Here is a 24,437-nt window from a genome sequence, read left to right as displayed (position 1 = left end):
ATACACATCACTGTGAAATGCTCAAAGAACTAGATTGTTCATCACCCTGGCTAATACTAATAACATGATACATCAAACTTGGTCCCCTGCAGACGCACTTATCAGAACGCCCTCCTCCTGCCTCTATACGTTCTTCCTACCTACCAATTAGATTGTAAGCTCTTTGGCGCAGGGACTCCTCTTCTTAAATGTTATTTTTATGTCTGAAGCACTTATTCCCATGATCTGTTATTTGTATTATTTGTTATGTATATGATTGTCACGTGTATTACTACTGTGAAGTGCTATATAAATAAAGACATACATACATCACTTGAGTCTAGGCACAATATTCATCTTTCCTGTCTCGTCTTCAAATACTTTTTGGGCAGGCTACCCATCTATCTGAACAAGCTCCTCACCCCTACCACACGCAGCACTTATCATCTGAGATCTGACTCCAAAAGACTGTTCATGGTCCCAAGGTTCAGCAAAGTATCCGGCCGCTCCTCCTTCTCTTACCGTGCACCACACAACTGGAACAACCTTCCGGAGACTCTCACAGCCACCACCAGTCTAAGTTCATTGAAAACCAAAGCTGTCTCATATTTTAATCTGGTCTGTTACATACGCCTATAATATATATTATCTCTAACTGTGAATGCAATGTCTTCTATATAATGTATAACCCTGTTCACTTATGTAACTATGTATTTGTAACCATGTACTTGTATTGTGATTGTAACTCTGTGCCCAGGACATACCTGAAAACGAGAGGTAACTCTCAATGTATTACTTCCTGGTAAAACATTTTTATAACTAAAAAATTAAAACTTTGTCTGTTAATAGTGTACCCACCATATAATGACTTCAGGTCGGCTCGGCAGTAGTGCTCCAGTTCTGGTTTTGTGCTCCCATTGCTGGTCCGATGGCTGCTTTGACATCTCAGTGAAATGTTCCCAATAAACATAAGACTGCAGCTCTATTCCCTCACAGGTGACCTGGGGGCAGTGTGTAGGAATGCAATGTGGAATTCCCTCAATGGGCAAGCTGTGAGCTGTAGTTCTGGACTTCATCCACTAGATGACGCTCATTACATAGTCTGTGATTACTCAATATATCAAGAGTCAGACTAGTGCAAGATTAAAAAAACGACAGCAGGTCGATGTGTCATATACAGAACTGTATCAACACAATTCAATTTGAGTTTAAAACATGCACGGTGTTATCAAACATTATATCTATGAAAGAAAAGGGGGTGTTTTAAATAAAAATAAAAAAAAGATCAAAGAGGGTCTATGGTTTTACAGCAAGCAGAAAAATGGTGCACCTTGAGTTGGTAAGATGCCGAGATCCTACTATAGCGTGAGGTCTGCTGGAAACTACACTATAGCGTGAGGTCTGCTGGAAACTGTACACTATAGCGTGAGCTCTGCTGGAAACTGTACACTATAGCGTGAGGTCTGCTGGAAACTGTACACTATAGCGTGAGGTCTGCTGGAAACTGTACACTATAGCGTGAGGTCTGCTGGAAACTGTACACTATAGCGTGAGGTCTGCTGGAAACTGTACACTATAGCGTGAGGTCTGCTGGAAACTGTACACTATAGCGTGAGGTCTGCTGGAAACTGTACACTATAGCGTGAGCTCTACCAGGAAATTTACACTAGAGCGTCAGGTCTACTGGGAAACTACAATATTAAAACACAATTAAAGTAAAGTAAGGGCTTAGGGTAGGGGGTTCAAGCGTAAAGGCTCAGGATAGGGGTTTTTAGGGTAGGGGCCATCTAGTGTGCTTACATCTACTCCAGCTGAAGCACCATCTAGTGTAGACCTGCAACCAGTTTGGTAGACGACAGATATCCAGGTAGACTTCACGCTATAGTAGCACCGATGTTGCTTTATCAGTTTGTACCTTAAAATTGCTTTTGACCTTAATTAAGTATAAATGCACCTGTATGACCTCTTTAAAAAAAATTAATTTACTTTTCTCCAGAACCAATACAGCTACGAGAACTTTGAGACAACTTTCTGCAAACCGACATCGTGTTTTCTTAGCTTGTCCTCAGTGTAATGGGTAGCTCCATGCACCGTCTCCTATAGAGACATCCTTGTATGGAACTCTTGGGACATTGCAATGATCCTAGTGAAGATATCACCCTAATGTAATGTTGCGGGTACCATCTATTCCGGTGGAAAAGGCATGGCTTTCAGTAGGAGTCTATGGGTTCTTTTTCTTTTCCATTTGGATGAGGTTGGTCTGGTCAGTTAGAGGCCGGGCTCTGCTGTGATGGAGGCCGGTTCTTCAAGTCTATGAGCACCTGGGTGAACTCTTACCTATAGTTGCAGGCATTTGTGAGGTTGAGCAGCAGGGCACTAGTGGAACTGTACCAGGTTCATCGTGGAAGAGTATGATTTGTGTGTAATCGGTGGGAACTGGCACTCGCTCTCCCAGGGGATTTTCCCAAGAGCTGAGATGTCAAACTAGTTGCTCTAGTCATTGAATGTACTGGATTCTGTACAATCTGAATTCCTATTCTTGTAAGAAAAGGTTTAGGAGGACTATGTACACACAGGAGAAAGCAAAGCCACTTTTATACAAGGTATAGGTTGGTCTATGGTGAAAATATGGGTGGACCCCTCAGCTCCTTATCACTTCGGAAGAACTTGTGGTTTTCCCAAAGTGCTTCAATGCTGCCACAATGTTTCCAGTGGAAGCATCTCTCTTTTGGGTTGTTAAACGTGTACTCTCATGCGGATGCTTTTTCAGGGCCGATGGTCTTACAGCTTTTGAAAGTGCAACCAGGATAGCACTTTGTCTGGATATAGCATTACCAGACTCTGCTCCCAAACTGGGATAACAAGAGATGAAGTTTAGCTCTTTCTGTCTCTGATTCCCCATATCTGGAGTTTGTTTCTTCTCCCTTGACACAAACCCAATCTGTGCAGCTGGCACAGCCTTCTGAGTATTGCAAATCGTTTTGCTGCGTCTCTGTGTGTGTATTTCCCTCATGTGCAGACCGTCTGTTGTTATATATAGCTCGCCTGTAGATAATCAAAATTCAATTTATTAATACCATCTGGCAAACAAAATAAAAAATGGGCGACGTTTCAGACAAAAACAGTCTTTGTCAAGCTCCAGGAGAGCTTGAGAGAAGAAGTTTAACAAACAGAAGAGAGATGCTTTCACTGAGAACATGGTGCCAGAGTTGAAGCACTTTGGGCAAACCACAAGTTCATCTAAAGTGATCAGGAGTTGAGGGGTCCGCCCCTATTTTCACTTTTTTATGTTGTTTGCCAGATAGTTTTAATAAACTGAACTTTGATTATCTTCAGGCGAGTGCTGCGGATCTCTTTCTATAGGTTTCTACGTGACCGGTTGGTTATCCTGACCCTTCTGCAGGCACCCTATGGGAAGCCAAGTATTTCTTCTATTTTTTGGTTATTGAGTGCACCAGGCATATTATTATTATTATTATTATTTTCTCTCTCTATCTAATCTCTATATATACCAACCTCAAGTTCAAGAAGTTTCAGGTAGTAGGTACCTGGAGTTGCCATAAAGAGCTAATCTGCACCTGTAAAAATGAGGAATGGATTGTACCTAACACAGAAGTATAATCACTACAGCGCTGACACCTGCACTCAATGTAAATGCCTACACTGTCCAGGTTCTTTTCTATGTAATATTTGCTCAGGGCCCTTTCTGTTATATGTCCAGGTAGTATCAGACGTAATACGTCTCCTTACACCACATCTTATGTAATATCTGGTGTATGATACATCTTTCTTTAGCCAATAATTGCAGTTTGGTTTTGGAGTGTTCTTGGTTCCAGGGGGGTTACCCAGTTTTGGGATGAGATGGTTTGGTACAGCAGAAGCCCTAACAGGCCTGTACTTCAGAACCGGAGAAGCTAATTTGGTACAAACTCTTCGGTAACAGGTTGAACTTTGCTGACCCCAAATCCACCTTATTGTGGCTCATCTGGCCCCAAATCTATCTCTTAATGTCTAATGTAAACCTTTATTATGTGTAATATTTGGGTGTACTTCTGTGTTCCCTGGACATGCAGGGATGACAAAACCCTTTGTCCAGCTTGCATGTCCAGGAAACCATTTGGTTCTCGTTCTGGAGGGGAAGGTGAGGTAGGGGGGAAGAGTGGGGGTGGGTGGAAAACAGGCTATGGGGGGCACTGGCTCAAAGAGCAGAGCCTGTGGCCACCAAGACACCCAGGCGCCTATCTCAGGGGGAGATCAGTCCGGGGGAAAGGTGCCTGATAGGTGCTGTTCCGATAGGCCAGGTTGAAGTTCCCACTCTGATTGAGCCACCTGTGTTGAAGCAGGGATATCCCTAATAACTGGCCTTTTGGTGGCCCTTGAAGACTGGAGTTGGCCAGCCCTGGCCTTAATAGCACAACAAGGCAAGAGAATTCCCTACCCATGAAATCCTCCAAACACAACTGATTTACCTACTGGGGCTTATCCAAATGACTTAGTCTATTGTTCAGTATTGTAGAGGCAATAGTGAGTTGGAAACCAGACGAAGTATAGGTGGGGTGGATACAAACCATTCAACTTACACAATACAAGGCAGAGTAAAGTCTAGTACCGGAGGAAGGTGGGAAAGTATTAATATACAAAATACTCTGTAGTATAGAGTCGCTTGGAAATTGCTTGTGACAGGGGACCTCCTTGCCTATTGTCTTAACTTATATCATACGTTATTCTCCTCCCTACAACATTGTACAGCGCTATAGAATATGTCGGTGCCATACCAATAAAAGATGAACATTATTTATAGAGTAATAGACGCCACATCAAGTTTGCATAACCAGCTGTGAGCGCACAGTTTTAGTTGCCGGTTTTGAAAGGATTTATTTGTTATGTTGCAGTACACACCTAAGAAAATGGTGTCAGCGCTTTATTAGAGCTGGGTTAATTGTGTTTTAATTAAGAGAAAACCTGGCTTATTGGTTGCTCTCGAGGACAGAATTTAAGGAGCCCTGGGGGTAGCGGTCGCGAATCACACAATAAGGTTACAGTGGATAAAATGAATGACCAAAAGTACAGCAAAAGTAAGGGCGCCTTCCGGTAGAGGTCAACGATTAGCCCTTACGCCGACAGATCTATCACACGCGCTGACAGCAGGAATCTTCTTTGGGACATCTGTTTCTGTACATGCCGGGTCATGCGGAAATATCTGTGTGTTACCTGGAGCCCACGTTGTTCACACAACTATTTCTTCTTCTTCTTTTTTTTTTCTCTCCCTCTTGTCCTCAACATGAAAGACTTGCGCTTTCTCCATTAAATGTATTTCCTAACGAGCGGTTCTGTCAGTTGTGACTCGCCAAGTGCATGCCTGCGAATTCCACCCGATGCAGATAAATCAATGCTTGCGAAACACTGCCAACCGTGTGCCAGCAGCCAGTATGTAGGACACACCTAGAAAATATCTATTGTATTAAACACGAGTGTGACTTTATTACATTAACCTCATTGCTGCCAGAGAGGCCTGCAAGGGTATCTGCAATAGGGTTGCCAGGTGGCTTCTCCAAAAATACTGGACTCAATGGTGAAAGGTGCGTCAAGTCACTATGTCCAGGGAGGTAATACCGGACACATACATGTCCAGTATTTCAGTACCCCTCATTTTTTACTGGACAGAGTATCCAAATACAGGACAGTCCGGTTCAATACCGGACACCTGGCAACCCTACTCTGCAATTATTTTAGTTCATTGAGAAGAGAAGAAAGGTTTAATCCAGTGCTGCAGAACTGGGGCAAAAGAATACCCCAGCGTTGAGCAAAGGAAAAATCAAAAGAATATGTAATAAATATTTTATTAATGTGCCTATTTTTTTTGCCGCGGTTTTCCAACCTCTGCTAAACAATCCCATCTTATCTCATAGAAATAGCCACGTGCTCCGGTCAGTTCCGATACATCTGTAACAAATACTTCAATCATAAAACGTGATCTCAGTTTTATGTTGGTCCGTGACAATGTGCAATGGCAGTGAGTTATGGGCCTGTGCAAAGTGGGGAGTTGCCCTGAATCGGTTCCAATGTCTTCCTTTCAGCCATGTGTTCCACAGTGAAAGCATTGCAATAGCTTAACTAGGGCACGGGTAACCTTCAAAGCACCCACTTCAAAAGCCTGGGACTCCCTGACTCTTCCAGATTTACCAGTTACCCTACAGGCTGCTATGCAGACATCCCTAATTCATGTGCTGTATATCGCTTTCCACTCTTTGTATATTGCTGATTGTCAGACGCAAAGGAGCAGTTCCCCCTAATTTTTGTGTGTAACATGTATAGGAAGCCGGGAGTAGCTAGAGCTTATCCACACTCATTTCTGCTGCAGGGAACCCCTCTACTTCACCCCTTTTGGGGACCATGCTGCCGGCACTGTCCCCTTCAGGGAAAACAAAATGGAGGCGCTAACCTGCTTGTGGGACAACAGGAAGCCGCAACATATTTCATCGTGGCTTCCTATTGGCCGGGTGGGGGGGGGGGGCTTCTCCAGGAAGTATCCGGGGGCGCATGGGCTCCCCGAAGCTGAAATGAACATGGTTCATCTCCAAAGACACCCTGCTGGGGTTGGAGGGGCAGCAGAAACTGCGGCTTTAAAGCGGCAATGCAAGCGGACAATTTCTTTTTAACATCGTTTTGTAGCAGGGGGTCTCCGGAGCTCAGCCCCCTTCATTTCAGCTCCGGGAACCCCCTGCTTCTGGAGATGCAGACCTCCGTAGGCGGTGCCGGTAGCTGCTCCGCCAGCAGGGATCACGTAATGGCGGAGTTTAAAAGCTCGCGCACCCTGCTGGCCAATAGGAAGCCGTGACATCATCAGGTTCCGGCTCCTACTCGCCCGCGTGCGCTGGAGCTTTAAACTTTGCCATGGTACGGGCGCCCGCTTTCGAGGTAAGCATCGTGAGAAGCAAGGAGTTCCCAGAGTGGAAATGAACGGAGTTCCGCTCCAGAGACCCCCCCCCTGCTTCAAACCTATGTTAAAAAAAAGAGCATGAATTGCTCCTTTAAAATCTCTTGGGAATTCCCTCTTCCAAATGTTAGTGATTGCTCTGCTCTCAGGGTTATATTAATGTATTTTATCAGTGCATCCCAGGTCTTTCCAACATCGGGGGGGGGGGAGTTAATACACAACAGATTGAGCAGTTGTTTGTCTTCACAAAGCGTAATGCACTTATCCTACTTTCCGGCCTGTGTCTGGCCTCACATGGAATGGAACCGCAGCACGTTTCCAATTACTGCAGGAAGAGACCGGCTCAGCGTCCGTGTCTGCGCTGTTTCTGTGTTCCCACTACAACAGGTCTCCGTGTCTGCCAGTACAGCCACGTGAAAGGGTTAATGCCAAAATAGTATTAAAGAAAACCAAAAAAAAAGCCCAGAACCCCCAGCTGGGAACGTCACCCTGCAATGTTCTGTCTTCCGCAAGAAACATCTAGTACGGCTCTGCTCTTCACGGATCATCTGTGGGCCCCTCGTTCTCTTCCTTATCCTGCCCCTTTCCTAACTGGATGAACACAAGGGACGTTTGTGGATGCATTGTAGCTGCCGATGTCTCTTTATCTCATCTTTTTCAGCAGCAGGGGAGAAAACCAGAATATTGCAAAACAATACAGGACTTGTAGGGGTTTCTGGAGATGTAGTTGTCTAGCTGGGTTACTACAACTAGTATTGTAACTACAACACCACGACACCCAAGTGGTTATAGTCTTGGCTGTTTGAGGAGCCTCGCGGGCCCCGTAGATTGAAGAGCTGCTTGTGAATGAGGAGCAGAGCTGGCACTAAGGGAGGTTAAGAAGGACCTGGCACTCCAGAGGTCTTCATACAAAGAAGAGTTTAATCCACATTGATCTATGTTAAGGCATCATTTAAAAAAACACACACACATACAGTTTCAGAGATGTCAAGATACAATTCATCACGTATACAGCAAAGTTTCTCTCCTTTTTGATCGGAGAAGAGTTTCAGTTCCCCTCCCCCTATGTCTGCGGCTCGGTTTTCCCGACGGGCTTTTTGCGATCTGCTGATCCCTGGAACTTCTTGAGCTCAGAGCAGAACAACACCTGGAAGTAAAATCACGTCAAGAGCCCGTAAAGGAGCCAAAAACCATGCAATGCCCTCCGTTACCTTCATGCAGAATGGGCAACTCCAGTCCTCAAGGGCCACCTCAGTCAAAGACTGAGCCACCTGTGCTGAAGCAGGGACATCCTGAAGACCTGACCTGTTGGTGGCCCTTGAAGACTGGAGTTGCCCACCCCTGCCTTAATCTATTTGCCCCCCATCAAATCCTGTACAGCAGGGCTCTTCAACTAGTTCTCCTAAGGGGGCAGATGAGAATCCATTAAGTAGAAGGGCCAAAAGCTTATGGTCATGTCACTTTAGATACATTTAAATTTTATATGCAAACATGTTGCAAGAATGTATAACATCTGCACCATATATATTTACATTTCCTTAACTTACAAGTGAGGGTCAGTGGGAAAAACTGCACTCTGCTGCCTAAGCAACTAGTATGAAATTAGCGTGAGCAGAAAGTCCACGGGCCTCGTCTATGTCCCTCGCGGGCTCCCAGTTACAGAGCCCACGGGCCTCGTCTATGTCCCTCGCGGGCTCCCAGTTACAGAGCCCACGGGCCTCGTCTATGTCCCTCGCGGGCTCCCAGTTACAGAGCCCACGGGCCTCGTCTGTCCCTCGCGGGCTCCCAGTTACAGAGCCCACGGGCCTCGTCTGTCCCTCGCGGGCTCCCAGTTACAGAGCCCACGGGCCTCGTCTGTCCCTCGCGGGCTCCCAGTTACAGAGCCCACGGGCCTCGTCTGTCCCTCGCGGGCTCCCAGTTACAGAGTCCACGGGCCTCGTCTCTGTCCCTCGCGGGCTCCCAGTTACAGAGTCCACGGGCCTCGTCTATGTCCCTCGCGGGCTCCCAGTTACAGAGCCCACGGGCCTCGTCTATGTCCCTCGCGGGCTCCCAGTTACAGAGCCCACGGGCCTCGTCTATGTCCCTCGCGGGCTCCCAGTTACAGAGCCCACGGGCCTCGTCTATGTCCCTCGCGGGCTCCCAGTTACAGAGCACTTCTGTGCATGGTTTTACTGCACAAACCCCGATGTAAGATGACACTGACACGTATTTTACCCATTTCAGTAAAGTGAGCGCTCCGAAGGCTGACACGCTTATTCTCACGCTGGTTTTATTTTCACGCTCAAAGTACGCGCACACACACCGTTCCCCAGAGCGGCACTATTCCCACTCTCTTACAGACTCCTGGGCCAATGCAAGTTCTCCTTCCTTTACAGGGTATGATACTTTAATGCAGGGGTGCGGAAATATTTCCCCCTGCATGCTGTCCCCCCCCCCTGCTCGCGCGCCCCTTTACCTTGGCTCTGGCTTCAGATGACGCCGCGGGTCATGTTGCCATGGTAACGTGAACGGCAACATAATTTGAAAGCGTTGTCGTGATGCCGCGTCGCTGGAAGCCAAGGTAAGTGAGTTACAGAGACCTCGCGCAGTCCCCCTGGCATTTAATTTAAATGCCTTGGGGAAGAGCGCGGGACCTTGGTAGCCTCCGCGCCCCCCCTGGAAAATCTCACGTGCCCCCCAGTTTGCGCACCCCTGCCTTAATGTGATGATCAGGAGGCATCACGGTAGACACATTGCGTTCATGTCTTTGAGTTTAATATGCGGAGCTACTTTCCCGTGTAACTATGATGTGAGCAAAACTATTTTCGATAGAGGCAAACGATGAGAAACAGGCTCCAATCCCAGCAGTTATTATAGTATGCGTCTTGTCGTCCACTTACGGACTGTGCCCATCCAGCGTAAGGTCCCCACAGAGTCCGAAAATAGTCCCCTGCAAATAAAGGACAAGGTTTTAGAGAGCCTGCAATTGAACACACGGGGCAGAACGCTGAAAGGGGCCAGTGAACAAGTGGTGAACTCACAACCATATTAACTACAGAAAAGCAACATTGGCTATATGCTAACGGTGGAGGTTTTTTGTTGCCTTTTTCACCCATAACTTAAAATGTGATATGATAGATATATATACACACACACACACACACACACACACACACACACACACACACACACACACACACGCACACACAAATATAAGGGGTATGTGTCGAACACGCGCCTTCACCGTCAAACTTCACTGTATTTTATCAATCAAATTGTACTTTCATGTTTATGATATTTATGGTATGAAACACTTTTGAGAGCGTCAAACCACACAGAAGTTTCACTTATAACGCGTGTGCCTGGCACGCACCTCCTTTTTAAATGTATTTATATATACTTCTCTTACCTTCTCCGCTGGCTGCATCTCCTCCTGCTAGGTCTCGTCAACATGGCTCTCCGTGACGCTAAATGGCGCCGCGTTGCCATGACAATGCACCGCCACGGTGCCAAGACAATGGGACGCCTTATACCGCCGAGGAGTCATGTGACGTCCCATTATCATGGAAACGCGATGCCACTTAATGTCCCGTTGTCACGGCAACGTGACACCATTTGACGTCACGGAGCCATGTTGATGGGACCCTGCAGGGGGAAGACGCCTGCCGCCATCCTGAGATTTCACAGGTAAACCCGTAGTCCGGAGATACGTGGCCGAAGCCCGTAGTCTCAAGGTCAAACCCGGAGTGGTGGCTACCCTGGCTGTTGCTGTAGAGTGCTGAACAGTTGCGCCCTGCTCCTCACCGATCTCTTTGTACACTCGCCCCGTCAGGCTCTTGTTACCGGCGCCCAGCTGGGGCAGGTAGTCCCTTTTTGCGATTTTCCAGACGTGGGTGTCCACAGGAACAGCTTGGGGTTTATCCAGTGCCATTAGGCAAACACAGTCAGCTACCTGCAAGCAAACGTTTATCACAGCGACTTCTTCAAGCTAGTGCAGTCTTTATTCCTGCTCAAATCAAAGCCAGGCATCATCTGCAACACTGGCAGCTCTAAATAACATCTCCGTGAATGTAACTGAAAGTCACTTTGTCTCTCGGTGACTTGGACAGCAAACCTCGATTGTAAAACACCTGAATTTAGTGTTCAAAATGAGCACTAAAAAAAACAAAGCACCACATGCAACTTGGACTCACTTTAGCGCCCACTCCTGGCAGGGCACATAGCGCTGACCTCGCTTCTTCATAGGGGGCAAGGCGCAAACTCTCCAACCAATCACAGCCGTGTTCAGACAGGATGGCCTGTGCACTCTCGGTGACAAACTTCGCTCTGTATCCGAAGCCCAGCTCTTGTAACTTGGCCTTTGTATCCCCAGCTAAAGCAAACACACAGGGGACAGTTTAACCTCTCCCCCCAAAAAATTCTCGCGGCGCCCCCGACACCATTTTTCGCACCCCTGATATAGACTATGGGAACAACAAAAACGCCAAGCACTGGGATCGAAAAGAAATCTTCAAAATGTGGGCACAAAACAGGTAAATTCAAATAGATCATACAAAAAAATGTATTAAATATCAGAAAAAGAGGAATCGTGACGGAAAGGTTTAAAAACACGGAGTAACAACAAATCACAATCCGCGGTGAGACATGAAAAAAGTCATAATGCAAGAACCCGTGAGTATCGGTCCAAATATTACCAGTATCAGTACCCGGGTACACAATGTATCCAACCCGTGACTAGTGAAAGGATACAATGAACATGCACATAATGTAACATGGTGAGGGTGTATCCTCCCTCTAAAACAAGTCTGTGCTGCCTAGGCCAGGGGTCGGCAACCTGTGGCTCTCTCCGCTCCTACGTGCGGCTCTCTGCAGGTTGCCGATCCCAAGCTGCTGCCTCTTTCGCTTACTATCCTGGCAGTGGCTGCGGGGGGGGGAGGGGGTTAGCGGTGCTAGTGTCATGTGTGTGTATTTGGGGGGGGGGCAGGTTAGTGTGTGTGTGTATTTGGGGGGAGTGGGGGGTAGTGTGTGTGTTTGTGTATTTTGGGGGGTGTAGTGTGTGTATTTGGGGGGTGTAGTGTGTGTTTGGGGGGGGGGTAGTGTATGTATGGTATGTATGTATTGTGTATTTATTTGTAAATGACATTGTTTTGCACAGAAAAACAATGAAAACAATTAAATAGATTTTATTCCCCCACATATTTTGTAGTATGTTAGTGCTTGTACAGTATATACCTATTAGTGTGTGTACGGTATATGTTTGTGGGTGTGTGTAATATTCATGAGTGTGTTGCGGCTCTCTGAATATTTGATATCTTCTTCCTTGAGAGGTTGCAGACCCCTGGGCTGGGATAATTGAAGGTAACCTGCCTGCTAGTGCCTCTAGAGTTGGGAAGGTGTAGTACACCACAGAATCCAGCTGGCACAAACGCCTTCCCAAAGAGCTGCAGGCGCGCTCGATCATACCGGTGATGCGAGAGATGTGGTTGTTGGACGTGCAGATGAAGGCGAAGAGACATTCTGTTGGGTCCTGGCGCAAAACACGAACACCTGGAGGTGAAGCAGGTACCTGTTAAAGCAGCAGAATAGGCTGCATTGTGTTAAAAAAATATATATATATATATTTTTAATTATAAGATTTAAGCAGCGGGGTCTCCGGAGCGGAACTGTGTAAATCTCCGCTCCGGGGACCCCCTGCTTCCAGAGATACTTTGCTCCGTAGCGGTGCCGGAATGTCCGTGACATTTAAATGTCCTGGTCACGCTGGCCAATAGGAAGCCGCAAGGGATGACGTCACGACTTCCTATTGGCCCGGCGTGACATTTAAAGTCGCCATTATGTTAGGTGCACAGTTTGTCTGACTGCAGAGATACCACCACCGCTACGACGATATACGTATGTCTGGAAGCAGGGGGTAAAGGGGCAGAAATGAGCTTCGGAGACCCCCTGCTTCAATCCTGTAATTAAAAAATAAATGTCAAACTCAGTGCAGCCTGTCCTGCTGCTCTAATGCCGTCCGGAGACGTCCCCAACACATTGCAAAGCACGGACTACTGCTGCAAAGGATCCACTTATAGGTTTGGAGATAACCTATGCAAACGTTAATACATCAGGGCTATTTTAGCTGCGGTACTTCGTACAACCAATTTTAATATTTCAACCCCCCAGTTTCCCTTCTTATCCCCTTACATTGCCACCTTCCTCTCCCTTTTTTGAAAACATTTTTTACTAAATTAAACTAAAACAGTTGTAACCCGCTGTGTTAAACGGGATTCTGTGGTCCTGCTAAATTCCACAATCCGGATGCATTTAGGCCCGGCAATGTCTACGGTTGCAAACACATGAGAATATACTTACAGAGTTAAATATTAATGTTTCCTTGGTGGCAAAAAAAAAAATTACATCAGATTTATAAAAGAAAAATCACACTTAAGACAAAAGGATTCCCTCTCCCTCCTCCCTCCAGAAATACACAATACACAGACACCATAGTATTTAGACTGGACATTAATAGGCGTGGTCTTGCACTGTAGCTCAGACGCAGAAGACGGGGAACCCATGGTCCAATATTAAGTGATAAACACTTTTACTGGAGTTTTAACAGTGAGACTTACACAGCATTACATGCTCTAGTTAGATTGTAAGCTCTTGGGAGCAGGGGCGCCTTTACTTTTAAGTCTGAGATGCTTATTTCCATTATGTCTCATGGACAGCGCTATACAAATAAAGACAGACATACATACGTATTGGTCTCAGCTTCATTTCCTGAATACATTACCCGGGAAACCCTTGGCCACATTCTGGAAGTTGGGGTCACACTTTCCCCACTGCTGGTACAGTTCCTTGAGACTGACATTTAGCTGGAGATAATCGCGCAAAATCTCCTGGTCTTTCTTGCAGTCTCTGTCTTCAATAACCTGCTCACCAACCAGCCTTCCTTCCTTTTCTGGTTCCGGTTCTTCTGTTTTGATCACTTTTGGGGGGTTGCATGGCATCCTTTTTTCCTCTGCGTCTTTCTGTCTTCTCTTCCGCTTTGTGGTGTTAAGAAACCCATCTTCCTCCTCACTAGCGCCCTCTTCTTTGCTGTACACGGTGTACCAGACGTGGTCATCTGTCTGTGTCAGTGTCCACACACGTCCATCTAAAACTCCGGTCCAGTACTCGGGGTTCCACTCATTCCATCTGATGATTGAAAAGGCGAAGAAAAATCTCAGACATATCTACTTCTCTTAGAAGCGTCCTCATTTCAAGCCTGCGGCTGAGGTATGGCCACACTTTGGTTGAAGGAGCGGCTCTGTGACTAAAGATGCCGACTCTGTCTAACACGGAGGTTGAATCAGGGGAGTCTGGTTCAATTCCCGGTGTCAGCTCCTTGAGCAATTCGCTTTATCTCCCTCTGCCTCAGGCACCTAAAACATAGATTGTAAGCTCTATGGGGGAGGAACTTGTGCCTGCAAAATGTCATGTACAGAGCTACGTACACTGTCAGCACTATGCAAGGGGGGAAAAAACAATGAATTAGTCCACGGCTTTCTTTTCTCAAAGAACAGCCGCAGTTTCACCTGTATGCCATGTTCTTGTTGGATCGATACGATGTTGCTATCCACAAAGAATACAAACACAATCTAGGTTCCCCATCCCAAATAGAAATTGCTACTTCCAATGGAATATAAAAGTAGGGTTCTTTGTAAATATTTAGAAAAGAGGTGCAAGGGAAAGTGAATAAAAGCAAACTTTAATGTAGTCTGAGATGACATTCATTATAGAAGAGAAAAGCAGGATTAATTGAGCACAGAGGACAAGGCAAAAAAAGGATGACATTAGAAGTTGGGACTTGCCTGGTCTGGGGGTTTACATTGGGGTGGAAGACAAGCTCATCATACTTGAGCCAAAATATGCAACTAAACCCCCACAATTTAAATGAAATATTAGAAATTGTTTAAGGTGTATAGGCTTTAATAATGGTTAATAATGATAAAATGCTGGGTTTTAGTGAATTTATAGATAGCGTTGATCTTGTATCGTTGCTTTTTGGTCACACCTGGGCAGCCCAGTAAGTACTGTTACATTGGGGGTGATTGCCATAACACATGGAACTAGATTAGCATTTCTGAAAGGACAGTGACCACTATCTTCCAATCCACCAAAGTATTGTATTGTATGTCTTTATTTATATAGTGCCATTAATGTACATAGCGCTTAGTGAAAGTGAAATCACACCAGTGACATATTTAAGGTGTCCCAGCTGGGTGATTTATACTTTTTTTTTTATTTTTAGCCAAATCTGGCACCTATAAGTATTTTTTAAATTGAGACTTGGGAGGGTATTTGATTTCCTCTGGCTTGTGCTTGTACAGCTAGCGTTCCCCCTACTCTTATTTTAATTTGTTCCCCAATAGGGACAGTGTCCTTTAGCTCTTCGTCACCCTACGCCCAGCTGATTTGCTAATGACAAGGTATAAAAGACATTTAAGTCGCCAACTCCATGAAAACGAGAGAGCAGCAGGAGGAACTCAGCTCAGAGGACAAGGTGGTTTCAACCGTTTGATGCTGGTTCTAGAAAATATGTTTCCTCCAGGATTACCCATAGGTGATAACTGCATTACCGAGAGACCAATCTAGAAACAAACGCCTACTGACCGAAAGGACTGACCGCAGGCCAGCACATAGCCCAGGCGAAGTTCTGAGCGTGGACATGGGATGGAGCGCCAGAGAGACGCGCAGGCGGAGAGAGACGCGCGGTGACACATTCTGCGTGAATCTACAGAGCAGAAACAAATAATCAGGTGAACAAGTCAACTGCAAAGAATTCAATGTGCTGTGCACCGCTTACCCCGAGCTGGAGAAGAATTTAGCCCCCGCAATAGGAATATAGCGAAAAACAGATCTCGTAGGAGGACTTTTAGTAATGAGATGAAATTCAGTTTTGCAATAGGTAAAAGCACAGCAGCTTTACAAATAAGTATGCCTTGAAAACACATCCATGTGAATCTGGGGGTATTTTTTGCACTAGAAAATATCTGGAACAGAAATGAAACTCAGATGTCCCATGTTAAACCCTCAGCGGGCAGAAAAGCCTGCAATGTTTTGTTTCTAGTGGTACATATATGCATATCAATAACCATTGCATTATTTGTAACCAGGTAAAGGGTTAAGCTGGAAGAGCCATCGTCCCCACTTCAGAGGATGTAAAAATTCCAACTGTCTTTTTTTCATTTTTAAATATCAATGGAAAAGAAAAAAATAGGATGAAAGGAAACTTCCCCCGTATGATTTACTCTAAAGTATATGGTATCGACTTGCAGTTGTGAATTAGAACTGTGCCGTTGTAAAACGGAGGATTTCGAAAACCAGTGGGAGTGAAAGGACAAACTCTACTTAGCATTGTTTTTAAGAGAGGATTATATATATATATATATATATATATATATATATATATATATATATATATATATATAGCAGAATAAATGAGTACTTCAGTATTAGGTGATACCTTTTTTTTATTTGAACTAGCAATGTATGTCATAGGACAAGCTTACAAGAGTTATCCTCTCTTCCTCAGGTCGGCAATACTGATTTACTAAGGAATCTACGGCTAAAACAGAGGTTAGGAAAGCAGAAAGAAAAACAGATGTAGATAAGGTGGGGTGAGATAGGGACATCCCTGTTTTTTTTCTTTCTGCTTTCCAAACCTCTGTTTTAGCCGTAGATTCCTTTGTTGATTCATTTATTCTGCACTATCGCAACTGGACTAACACGGCTATTCTAATCTATCGAATAATATGAAGATCACTTGTGAGCACATTCACCTCTTATTAAGCTGCGGCCCCGCTGGTGCTCACCGCGCTCATGCTTGAGTGGTGACGTCACCAACTCTCCAAGCATGAGCGCGGGTGTCCTGCGAATTTTGCGAGCGTGCGGGGGGGGAGGGGGGGTTTGCATGGGGGCCTATTGAGCGCGCTTCGAACACTTTTTTTTTACTTCCCAAGCGCCAAGCTTGTGATAGCGTGCGTGCCCACCCGTGCTGCGTGAGCGGGGACGTGAGAATTCACTTTGCACACAGTGAACACGGCACGCGCCACCCGCTTAGCGCTAGCGGGGACGCAGCCTTAGACCGGTCTGCAACCCCGCCTTTCACCACTATCACCTAGCATACAGTGCTTCCACAGCTGCAAGGGATTCTGGGAAATGACATGCAAATGAGCACACCGTGTCACTTTTTGCCTGAAATCCATTTTACATGGAACCCTTATAAACTAATGCTCGCTGTTAACACAGCATGGGAATCAGATGCAAAGCCAGAGAAACCACTCACAGACATGTTTCAACCTTAATGGGTCTCATCAGTGTGAGGTTGCTTGTACTGGCTTTGCAATATATGTGTGTATAGGTATACTTCTAATGTGTGTGTTTCTTTTTTGTAATAGGAAACCTGGCCTATTTACATAGGCAATATCATTTATTACTCCAGTGCAATAAATATAGCCTGAACTTGTATACAAAGTGTCGTTGCCGTCCTTTCCTCTCCTGCAATCACTGGCCACTGTTCTGTACTCACTGACCACTGCTCTGCAATCCCTGACCACTGCTCTGCAATCCCTGGCCACTGCTCTGTACTCACTGACTACTGCTCTGCAATCCCTGGCCACTGCTCTGTTCTCACTGACCACTGCTCTGCAATCCCTGGCCACTGCTCTGTACTCACTTCCCATATCTGAGCCCAGCACTAGCTGATCGCACTGGCCCAGGCCACCCTCCACGCATGCGCCCCCCCTCCCGGAAGCGGTGCTCTCTATATTACAACCCGCCCGGCGGAGAAGGGCGACAGAACCGACCGAAGGTACCAGAGGTGGGCGCCCGCGCCCGGCCCGGATAGGTGCTGGGAGGAAAGAAGGCGCAGGATCTGCATGCGCCGCCCGTGTGCCCGCGCATGCGCACCTCGATGGTAAAAAAAAACCAAAACAACAACGTGGTCTCTGTGGACAGGCACGTGACCGTTCCATGTTGTTCCTGGTCTGAGATCTGACCATCCGCGGACTAAAACCAGTGGTATTTCGGCCTCTGGACCACAACAATGCATGATATATGGATCAGGAAAGTGCGGATTGCTAGTGCCAACAAACCAGCAAGACTGACTCAAAAATCAATGAGATACTCTCAGAAAAAAATGAGGAGCATATTGTAATGTTTCCACTGCTGGGCAGTGTAGGTCCCCCATGGCAGGAAAAGAATGAAATGGACATTAGAAAGGAAATTCAGGTCATGGTCAAGGGCAAAACGTATATGTTGTTAACACTCCGCTTGTAAAAGTCCAGGATATAATGGCAAATTCAAGTCTGGCGATCTGAGTACGTGGACCGCCAACCACTATTACTATACGTTTCTGTCCCCATAAGATCTGAAGCATTCGTTTAACATATTAGCCGAGAGATAACATTAGAGATGCAATTCTTGTAGTTACTCCTGCCATTGCTCCATGTAGCTATTCCTCCAACCCATCCGCGGTCTAAGGCTACGCTTATAGTGCCGGCGACGGTGAAGTCAGGCTGCGGTCGCTGGAAAAATCAAATTGAGATGACTTCCAGCGATCGCGACCAAGCCGTCCCTCCGCGCTTACTATAAGCGCACACGACGGCAGCAATGCATTTGTTTTGACGCGTCGTCGCGGTCACCGGCCCTATAAGCGCAGCCTAATGGGTAAATGGTTAGAACACTTCCTCTGCAATTTCATGGGCAAGCAGTGGAAGGTACTGTAGTATAGGTGGGCACAAGGGAAGCATGGCACATATTTGTAAATAGAGTTTGGATATTAACATTTGATATTTAATGTTGCATCTTGGCATATGACGGAATTGTCACAGCTGGTGCCTTAGTGTACTTGAAATCAAAACAATTGCCGCGCACACACACACACACACAAAAGAAAAGTATAAATATTCTTGCGATTTAAATGAAAAAGGATCAAATAAAAACAGCAGGAAGTCCAAATAGACAGTTTATTTTCTAAGAACAATATATTTTCCTTTTGAAATAAATACAAAACAGAAATACGCAATAAGACTTAAAAAAAAAAAACCCCAAAAAAATTATCGACAAATTAAAACGTTTGAAAATAAAACGGCTACTGGACAGTATACAGCAGGGTTGGGCAACTGCAGTCACCAAGGTCAGGTTTTCAGGATATCCCTGCATCAGCACAGGTGGCTCCAGCAGTGGCTTAGCCGTTGACTGATTGAGCCACCTGTGCTGAAGCAGGGATATCCTGAAAACCTGGCCTGTTGGTGGCCCTTGAGGACTGAAGTTGCCCACCCTTGCTGCACAGCATTCTGCCTAATTGTAAAGTTATCAAAGAGTCCAAGTAAGAAGGTCTGAATTACAAAAAAATGTCCCTGCTAGTTCTATTGCAAAAAGGGTCATGATATGAGAAGCTACACTTTAGTACTGACTTTTTTTTCCTCTCCCCGCCCCAACGAACAAAACGAGGGAAAAATAAAACAAAAGTTTACAAATGAGAATAATTTAAATTCTCCTTTCATATACATTATTTACAATGACATGCTATAGTTGGGAAGGACCTAAACCAGCATGCTAGGAGCAGCAAAGGACATGATTTGAGAAATGAATATTGCTTGGGACTCCCAACCGGAGGAGCCGATAATCAGGAGGCTGCCTAAAGTGTGCTCAGACATGGGAAATAGCGCCTAGATGTTGTGCTGATATTAGAATAGGTTTTGTAGCTGCACAGCCAGAGGGAGCTGGGCTACTCACTACTCTGCTATGTAGAACTCAAGGGGATTAGTCTCGTCATGTTGGGGAACTCGCTGGTCGGAGGGGCCCAGCAGCACAAGGTAAAAATCTAGTTCCTATTTTTTTCTTTCCCTCCCCCAAGGCAGTTGGTGAAATGTGTTAGGTAAATCTCTCTACAAGGACACACTGGTGTTACTTTGTGCTGTCTAAAAAAAATAAAAAACAGAAAAAAAAAAGGGTCGGATTTGCTCTGGTTGGCTGGAAGCATTATCCTATTTCTGTCATCCTCATCAGGTTTCCATGTAAATGCAACAAAGTGTGGAATAAAACACAGGCGGACGTATTTAATGAGGGGTGCAAAGCTGCGGTGGATTGTACGCCCAGGCTTCTTCGGCGACGTTTGGCAGCTGAGGATTGCAAAGGCTTAACATAAAAGCTAAATCATAGTTACGCTTGTGTTTGTTTTACCTGCACTAGGAAAGCAGAGAGAGTTAGGGAAGATTGGAGCTCTGTTTGTGTGAATTTGGCTTAAACCTCTCAACAGAGAGGAAGATCGCCTCCCAGTGTAATTCATAGGAGACAGAGAACTTCATGGTAAACCACGATCTAAAAAGATTGCCAAAAATTAGCAATCCAAGTAAAAAAGGGCACGGTTTAAAAATAAAAATAAATTGCATTTAAGTGTTTAATGCACTATAACACAGCACAGACTACACGTTTCAAATCCATGTTACATGATCATAAAAATATATACTTTTTTTTGCAGCTTCATTTGTCTATAACAGGAGTGGCCTACTCCAGTCCTCAAGGGTCACCAACAGGTCAGGTTTTAAGGATATCCCTGCTTCACGGATTGAACCACCTGTGCTGAAGTAGGGATATCCTTAAAACCTGTCCTGTTGGTGGCCCTTGAGGACTGGTTGACCACTCCTGGCCTATTAAGCTGGTTTATGCGATCACCGGCGATGCCTTCATTCATTATTGTGCTCGAACACTCCAGAAAAGTCTGATCAATGTTTCATTTTTTTTGTTTTTTTGAGGAGATATGTTTTTTTGCGATCTACTGATTAACCCCATAGAAACCATAGAATACGCATTAAGGCACATGTTTAGTAAGCAGTGCTACTCCATAGAACAAAAGACTGTACCGCTCTTAAGTGAATAGTCTGTAAGAGTTCTTATGGGCCTAAATGAAGGTGTATGATACTTAATTGCACCGTTACTGCTTCTGCACTCATTGCGGTGAAGAAATGCAACACAATACCAGCATTCTTTCATTATTTCGAAGCCCTCGTTCTAATAAAATCAGTAATTTTAGGTTAAAAAGATAGTGGTTTACCATAAAGTTATTTTTTAGGTCCACTTAACCCCGTTTGCCACAGTTGGCTGCCTGGGCATTTCTGGGCCAATTGACACCAGAGGGGTTACATTCTCTCTCCCTCCCTCACCCCCACCCCAACAGAAGGGGTGTAAATTCTGTTCATTATGGATGTTCAATAAATAAGCTCCCGCATCTCCCCTTTCCCCTTCATTCTGTAAAAATATCAACGCTTCTTGTTCGAGTGTTCGATGATCCCCCTTGCAGTTTCAGATTTGCAGGGTGGCTGCAAGTGGGTGCTTCCTGTGTGTATGATAAACAGAAGTAGCGGTCGTCCTTGGAAAAAAAAAAATGGAGCGTGGAGAATCGACGTGGCAGAGATGGGGTCTCCTCAATCCTCCTGCCACTTCAGGACTGCCGAACTTAAGCAATCTCAGATAGTACAATGCTGACGCTATGTAGAAGAGTGGAGTCCGTTACTGGGGGTATCCATGATCACAGCAGTCAGATGAACAGAAGATGCTGTGGACACTTTGAATGCAAGTTTGGAAGGCTCCCCTCTGTACTTTTGTGACGCATATGAGCTTTGTGAGCAGGGGGAAAAAAACTATTCTTACCACTGCTATGGGTTACTAGAAGATGTCACATTATTTCCTTTGTGTCCGTTATACTTATTCCCTCTTTTTTTTTTAACCCTTTCTGTGCTGCAGGGTCCTGCAACATACCGCAAAAGGTTGCTGGCCCCGTGCAGCAAGGCAGAGGTTATTATTATTCATCCTGAGCTCACGTGGCTAGAGTCATCGGAGGGTTGTAACCGTGGTTCTGGGAGGACCGGATTTTGCTTACCACTGCCTTGCAATTTGTCAGCTGCGGAGGCTTCTGCTTTTCTCTGCAGCAAGCCCGCGAGGTGACCCCAGGGCTAAGTGCACCACACCAGATCTGCCGAGCGGCCCCTGTGATGGACCTGGCTAGTCACTTTCGCTGGAGTCGCTGCTCTGCTCGCCCTGGACCTTGTTGCGGTGCTGCATGGCGCGGTCGTAGGCGATCTGCACCGACTTCCGGATGTTTGACTTCCTGCCTTCCAGTAGCTTTTCTTTATCCAGCTCCCGATTCATACCCAACGGCACCAGCTTGGTCCGAGGCAGCCACTGCCTGCATGCAAAAGAAGCAGACATTCTGCGTCAGCCACAAGGACATTCCCACTACATCGTCTCCGCAGCAGATATGCCTTTTTATTAACACAGAGCAGAGGTTCTCAACTGCGGTCCCCAAGACCCTGCAATAGGTCAGGTTTTCAGGATATTTCTGCTTCAGCACAGGTGGCTCAATCAGTGGCTCAGTCAAAGATTGAGCCACTCGTGCTGAAGCAAGGACGGATTGAGCCTAAAACCTGGACCTGCTGGGGTGGGGTCTTGTGGACTAGAGTTGAGAACCCCTGCTGTAAAAAGCTAGGCCCATCTTTACTAAAGGGTGCTACAAATGAATAGGAGTTAAGACATGATAAAGCTAAATGTGGGCCCTAGAGGGATATGTACTACGGTGGAGGTTCTTCATAAATACTGTGTCACTAAATGTTTATAAGTCTGTCCCAAAATCCAGTTTTGGTCGATGTTATATTTATTTATGTCCTTGCAAGTTTCCTCGCTTCATGGTACATCTGTTAGCAACTGGACCCTGGAACTTTAGCGAACTGCTAAAAAGGATATTCAGTGATGGTCTCTTTATTAAAGTACAGTGATGGTGTTTCATTTGCATGTCCTGAATGGTAATGTACTGCACTATATAGTTATCGTGTGGTCATGTTTGTAATGCGGTTATATTTCCTTATATATCAAGTTGCATTCAGTGTATGTGGAATGAGCAATTATATGAACGAGTTGCAGACTTATCAATGGATGTTGACAATGAGTATGGCATTTTACAGTTTGTTTCAACGTATGTATGTATATACACACAAATACATATATACTCACATACACACACAATTTCATTTCTCCCGCTGATAACACAACATATTGCGTTATAACTCAGTATATCAAAAGCGTTTCCATAGGATTCATTGGCAGCGATAACGCAGAATACCCCACCGTAACACACCAAAGAGAGCAATAACTTTTGCTAGATCTGTATACACACACATACACATACACAGCATATGCTATAGCTTATATAGCTTAAAAGACTCCTAATGAAACTAATTGTACACTAGATTACTGGGATTTACCAAACAATCGGTATGATAATAAAAAAAATGGAGTAGAGGATCTAAAATACCCTGCTTCTAAGAAAAACCGCATCAGGCGTATGTGCGCCCAATGTATTGATATGAGATGTCATTATTTTGTCTGTTAAATGCAGTACAGACGTTTGGATATCATGCAGCTTTCAAGAGCTTTTCTAATAAAGTTATGCAGCATCCCATTGCCATGTAAAATATGTACAAAGCTTATAGAAACCTAGTACTGCATGTAAAACAGAACCACATCAGTTCAGCTCAAAGCTATACGTGCTCAATCTGCACAGGAAACAAGCCATTTTCTTCTTCATCTCTTTGTCCTTTCTTACCAGGTGCGCTTATTGTCAAAGAACAGAACGAGGTAGAGATGCTCTTGTGCTTCCTGAGTCATCTGCTCTCCCAGCTTGAGGACATCCACAGGTGGCACAGGGATCGGGACGCCATGGTGAAAAATTCCCTCCCGCGGCATCTTCGGGTCGATTATCTTAAGCAAAGAAAACGGTATAGGTTTCAGTCAACACTCAACACGAAGGTCCCAGTAGGTCAGATACGCGCACTGGTAACCTGAAGCCATTTTATTCGACTGGTTCTTTGGACCTGTGCTGGCCAGCAACTAAATGTATTTATAGCCACTAAGCGAAGCAAGGGAAGTAACGGATGTCTACCAGAGCTGGATATGAGGGATATCCTCGGCACTTCGCCCACACCAACTCTAAGGCATCTAGTGGGGAGTCTTCATCTTCGGACAGCCACCCAGCTCCTCGTCCTCCCATTCCTTTGCGTACCACTGTTGAGACAGGGAAAAGGTCACATCACAGGCCTCTTAAAACATCATATGGTACATAAAAGTCCTGGGCATATACTAAAGGAATCTGTTAATTAAAATTTCCCGGCTGCAAAACCGCTTGTACATAGTCTCATGTTAATACATATGCGGCATATCGCTCCGCTGTATAGAGTGTAGACCTCACGCACATGCGACTTGTATATGGTTGCATTGCAAGTGCAAACGTGGATGTTTGACTTCTGTTTATCAAATTGTTGAAAACCATCAGCACTCAAAAGTCTACATAATTTATCCGAGATCTACATTAGCTACACTCCGCTGACTGCAAGATGCAATAAGATGCCATAAGAGGGGGATTTTTTTAACCAGTTTTGCAGCCGGAAGAATTTGATAAACATGTTTGTAGCATCCTCCTTTGTAGGTCCCATCCTGACATGCTGTATTAAGTACGTCATAC

At 45.3% G+C, this 24,437-nt stretch overlaps 3 protein-coding genes across 11 annotated transcripts in view; all 3 read right to left on the bottom strand.

The window, feature by feature from the left end:
• Window positions 1–1,091, bottom strand: part of LOC142468172 (coiled-coil domain-containing protein 3-like) — a 28,417-nt gene extending 27,326 nt beyond the window's left edge. Inside the window, exon 1 of the mRNA XM_075574388.1 lies at window positions 838–1,091. The gene's annotated coding sequence lies outside the window, so the exon portion shown is untranslated. The remainder of the gene's footprint in view (window positions 1–837) is intronic.
• Window positions 1,092–7,819: 6,728 nt separating this feature from the next.
• OGG1 (8-oxoguanine DNA glycosylase) lies at window positions 7,820–17,819 on the bottom strand. Of its 8 annotated transcripts, none has more exons than XM_075574384.1 (8): window positions 17,728–17,819; window positions 15,533–15,653; window positions 13,671–14,074; window positions 12,263–12,442; window positions 11,089–11,267; window positions 10,700–10,847; window positions 9,796–9,845; window positions 7,820–8,063 (listed from the first exon to the last, which is right to left on the bottom strand). In XM_075574384.1, exons 2-8 carry the CDS (start codon window positions 15,640–15,642, stop codon window positions 7,980–7,982), a joined length of 1,155 nt encoding a protein of 384 aa, XP_075430499.1. In that variant the 5' UTR covers window positions 15,643–15,653; window positions 17,728–17,819; the 3' UTR covers window positions 7,820–7,979. The 8 variants fall into 8 exon arrangements, with proteins under 8 accessions (XP_075430499.1, XP_075430492.1, XP_075430491.1 ...); XM_075574377.1 differs by having other exon boundaries at window positions 17,737–17,810; XM_075574376.1 differs by lacking the exon at window positions 17,728–17,819 and adding an exon at window positions 17,598–17,726.
• A 2,819-nt stretch (window positions 17,820–20,638) lies between these two features.
• Window positions 20,639–24,437, bottom strand: part of BRPF1 (bromodomain and PHD finger containing 1) — a 31,179-nt gene continuing 27,380 nt past the window's right edge. For both annotated transcript variants that reach the window (XM_075574374.1, XM_075574375.1), the window contains exons 13-15: window positions 23,859–23,980; window positions 23,523–23,677; window positions 20,639–22,109 (exon numbers count right to left, since the gene is read on the bottom strand). In XM_075574374.1, coding sequence (XP_075430489.1) covers window positions 21,926–22,109; window positions 23,523–23,677; window positions 23,859–23,980 — 461 coding nt within the window. In that variant the 3' untranslated portion in view covers window positions 20,639–21,925. The remainder of the gene's footprint in view (window positions 22,110–23,522; window positions 23,678–23,858; window positions 23,981–24,437) is intronic.

This window comes from Ascaphus truei, chromosome 17 (genome assembly GCF_040206685.1).
Source record: "Ascaphus truei isolate aAscTru1 chromosome 17, aAscTru1.hap1, whole genome shotgun sequence".
NCBI lineage: Eukaryota > Metazoa > Chordata > Amphibia > Anura > Ascaphidae > Ascaphus > Ascaphus truei.
The sequence above is the reverse complement of the archived record's forward strand: the minus strand, read 5'-3'. Positions and strand labels throughout refer to the sequence as shown.